This window comes from Pseudorasbora parva, chromosome 1 (genome assembly GCF_024679245.1).
Source record: "Pseudorasbora parva isolate DD20220531a chromosome 1, ASM2467924v1, whole genome shotgun sequence".
Lineage (NCBI taxonomy): Eukaryota > Metazoa > Chordata > Actinopteri > Cypriniformes > Gobionidae > Pseudorasbora > Pseudorasbora parva.
The window spans coordinates 42,659,554-42,664,078 of record NC_090172.1 but is presented as its reverse complement, the minus strand read 5'-3'; the positions used below and the strand labels follow the sequence as shown (position 1 = coordinate 42,664,078).

General features: G+C 38.7%; 1 protein-coding gene across 1 annotated transcript in view; it reads right to left on the bottom strand.

Moving 5' to 3' along the window:
- Positions 1-1,124: 1,124 nt before the first annotated feature.
- The window catches only part of igdcc4 (immunoglobulin superfamily, DCC subclass, member 4), an 85,404-nt gene continuing 82,003 nt past the window's right edge, over positions 1,125-4,525 (bottom strand). The window contains 2 exon segments of the mRNA XM_067426795.1: positions 1,125-3,540; positions 4,406-4,521. Of these exon segments, the coding sequence (XP_067282896.1) occupies positions 3,016-3,540; positions 4,406-4,521 (641 nt within the window). The 3' untranslated portion in view covers positions 1,125-3,015.

Sequence of the window (4,525 nt, the reverse complement as noted above, 5' to 3'; positions counted from 1 at the left end):
TCGGCAAATTCCCAGACTTTTCCAGACAAAAATGACATCCGTTCCTTTGCTAGTGGAGCAGAAACCAACCTGAAGCTTCAAAATGAGGTAAAACGACACAATCAACTCACTGCTGCCAAACACACGATCCAAACTTCCGAATACTTTATATGTGCGTGTTGAAGGTATATCTGTGATTAAATTAACAAGCAGCAAATGAGGTATCTGAATTAAAACTTATCCTGAAGGGCTGTTTCGGAACAATAACATGCATATCTGAGAATGACAAGACATCTGCTGACCCTGGCAAAACCACAATTTCCTTATTTTTAGACAAAACAAGAGGTCAATTAATTTCCCCCACACATTCCTAATGCTGTAGGTGGGATGTGCTAACATTATAATCTGATGCATAAGACTGTCAAAAAAGTAAAAGCTAAGAATGTCTATTTGACAACACTGATGTCTTTTTTTTTGTGGCAATGCAACTGTTTATGAAAATAAAATGACCTTTTGTCAGTTTAAAGGGGTCATTCACCCAAAATATTTAATTCTGCTACAGTTTAGCACATAAAAGATATTTTGAACAATGTATGGGGATTTTTGTCAATATTTTTTATGGACAAAAATAATACATTGTTCAAAATATCTTGCTCTTTTGGAAACATTCCTCAGAAAGTAAGTCATACAGGCTTGGAACGACATTACTGATGACAGAATTGTCATTTTTGGGTGAAATATTATTTCGACACAGAACTGACAGGAAACACATTGAACGAATATGTTACAATCTAAAATCTTAAGCTACAGATCCAAGTTGTTGACTGGCCACTACATCTAGAACTGAGACAACTGACGGCATGTGAGATGCTTGCTGTTTGTTAAAAAAGCAGCCAGAGTAATTCAGACATTCATCAGCTTCATTTCCTACATTATCAGCCCTGAGTTTGGCCTGCTGTACATACAAAAACTGGAATGTTTAAAAGACCATCTTAAAAGGAACCTAGTCTTGCTCTAGCACCAAAGCAATCCAATCCAATCCAATCCACTTTATTTATATAGCACATTTAACAAACAACAATCAGTTTCCAAAGTGCTGCACAAAATAAAAAAAAAAAAAAAAAAAAAAAAAAAAAAAAAAAGCACTATTCAGTGAAATGATTGAATTAGGATTCAAAGACAATCAGCTGAACTGTGGCAATGACAGAGACCGACTAGACGGAGAGTTGTCGTTGGCATTACTGATAAATGACCTGAAGAAAGACAGCAAGAGTTTGAGAAATTGTTGACGTTTCTCTTCCAATATAACAGCTTTAACATAAAAGCAACTTTAAATAAGCATTAAAAATGCATAAAAAGGAAGCAAAACAGATACATATCCTGCTCTCAGCAGCAATGCATGATTTATAAACTCTACATGGTGACAGACGCGTGGCCAAAAGACAGAGAATAAAGTACGGGACAAGACCTGTCTGAGAGATGGAGGCTATTTCCTAGTTTGGCTGAAGATGTTCTTCTCAGAAGTTCCTGAGAAAAAGAGATGACTGGCATGTCAACAGGTAGATCTTATGGACACAAATCTTGAGGTCTTGAGTTAAACTGAGTGTTTAGCCTTTTGTTTTTTTTTATATCCCCTTCACCTGAAGGGTATTTTGCAAAATCAAGTTATTTTTCTCCCGTATCAAAGGTCTACACAAGCGAATGACCACATGCTTGCACACAGGCTAATAACTAGAGACGAAGGTTTTGGTAACCGTTACACAAGAATACAGACACAGATTGAGAAGGGCAGTAGATTCTGCTATTATCCAAAGGCTATGAATCAGACGGCTTAAAAACTCACATAAGAAATCGCCTTCTTATTTACACTCATAAAATCACACCGAAAATAAGAAAAAAAAACATCCTGTAAAGAAATGAGGTAGTGCTGTTGACTGAGAAAAACTTGGAGCATGAATCAGTGTGATGTGTCTTTACAAGTACACTAAAGAGCTGAAATTATACAGAATGTACATGACTCTTAGTGTTCTTTTTTGTATTGTTTTCCTTCACTATTTTTCCTTCATTTTTTTTGTTTGTTTTTTTACATGTTTTTAATACAGCAATCATGTATATACAAATGCACCTTGAATTTGAGACTCCTGAGACGCGACGCTCCAGTCAGGGAATGTGGTTTTTTATTCGTATTGTATTCAGGTTTGTGTTTGTGTGCGTGTATGTGAAGATGTACCTCTGATCTGATCAAGCTAATGGGACATTTTGACCAAAAATGAAAATTCTGTCATTATTTACTCACTCACAGGTTGTTACAGACCTGTATGACTTTCTTCATTCTTTCTATTACTTTTTTTTGTCCATGCACAGATTTGGAAAGACATGAGGGGGAGTAAATGACAAAATTTTCACCAATGGTTCCACAGTCCCTTTAAACTCGAAATAGACGGTTACACAATATCCACGTAGAACTGAAGAAGGTGCTATTTTTCAGTAATAACCATTTCGAAAGCACAGATCTTTGTGTTTGTGTGTGGCAACCCTGAGACAGCAGGAGGTGGTACTTTGTGGCAGGGTAATCTTCTATGACAAAATGGATCTCCACCCATTGGCACTGATCTCGGATCAATCTGTGACACCTGTCCTGTGAATGAGTTCTGTTTCCATATGCAGGGCTGATTTCAGGATCCTTTGACTTCACCTCAGAGTAAGAACACTCTGACTTTGCGTGTGCATGTAAACATATAAACCACTTCAGCACATTCCATACATGCACACAAAGAGGGATTAAAGTGTGCCACTGATATGCCATAAAATGCATATCCATGGATACTAGTGCTAAAAAAATATTCTATATGTACATACATATAAAATAACGGAACCAAAAGGTTGCAATAAAACAGCCGAGAGAGGAGGCGAGCGTGGCTACGGGAAAATATCAACTTCTCCAGCAGTTAGGTGCCACTAGTTGGTTTCCTCTGTTGTCCTTCTCTGTCCCAGTACTTTAGGAACATCATTTATTACGCTTCTCTTCCTTCCAGCTTAGGGGTACACATAGTTATGCGCCCCTGAGGTAGAATGAACAAGGCCAGAGCTTGCAAAGGATGAGGGGGAAGCGGGGAGACCTGGTGAGGACAGAACCTTTCCTGTGGGGCACAGTCTGTGGGCCCCGTTCTCCAGGGTATCTGCCTTTGACCGAAGGGGTTTGGATGAGTGGAAGCCATTGGAAAGCCCCACTCCTTGGTTTTTGGCACCACCCACTGTCGGCTGGCTAAGCCCACTCTCAAATGGTCCATTGTGATTGGAAAGTACTTCAGAGATGTGAGGGCTGGGGGTTGGAGATGGAGTCTCATGGTTGTCCTCGCTGTGAGCACAAGGTGGATGAGGGGTTGATGGAGCTGCCTTGTCTCCAGGAGAAGGGTTCTGGGAAGATGAAGACTCGAGACAGAGCTCCATGTCGCTTTGTGGACCCTGGTCAACCGCCATGTTAGACAGCTGTGAATGCACAATGACTTCAGCCTCCACCTGGTTCTTGCTCAGGGAGTACAGCCTCTCCACATGCCTGCTCTGCAAATACAGCAACAATGCTAAAAACAGTTGTGCTTAAACCATAATACATTTTTTAGGATTCTTTGATGAATGGAAAGTTCAAAAGAACCGCATTTATTTAAAATGGAAATCTATACAACATAATAAAATGTCTTTACTGTCACTTTTGATCAATTTAATGCATCCTTGCTGAAAGTATTAATTTATTAAAAATAATAAGAATTATTATTTTAATATATTTCCATAGAGTCTCTTTAACCCTATTTGAGCCATGACAATTGTTTTTATGTTCGGTGATTAATTGCACTAAATAAATGTGTTAGTCTAATATACGCATTCAATTATGGTGTGGAAACTGCACATTGTGGGTAAGGAAGGTGGAACATCACATACTGAAATGTTAATGAGATTCTATGGTACAATATTTCACCATAACACAGATTTTTTTTCTTCAGAAAAAAAAATATTATTAGAAATGTCAACAGAGAAATAAAACACTGTTAATGCAGGAGGAAAGACAGATAAAGGCGTAAATTCCTGCTGCTCCTATATCTATGTAGCTTTGAGAAGGACAGTAATTGGTAAAAGGTATGCAGACTTCAGCTTTCCATTTCAAGTGTCACATACTAATTAGCTGTGTGACTTCCCTACTGTCTGCTTAATGGTAATTACTTCTCTGTATATTTCCTGTCTGCATGAGGCACAATCTATCAGCCCCCTCCCCCTTCACACACATTCATAAACGACCAAGCAGCTGCGCAAGGATATTGTGCATTTCATAAGATAAAGATCCTAAATCTGTTATGCGACTTCTGTATTTCTATATTGCCTGCCTCTGAGACATACAAACATGCATCACCAATTATATATCATTTTGGCTCACCTTACTGTTCTCTGGCAGTGGTCCCTCCAGAGCTCCATTGATGAGAGCCGAAGAATCCTCGGTTATAGTATCTCTGTATCTAGTGATCCTATTGGCCCAATTCCGACTAACAGATCCGTT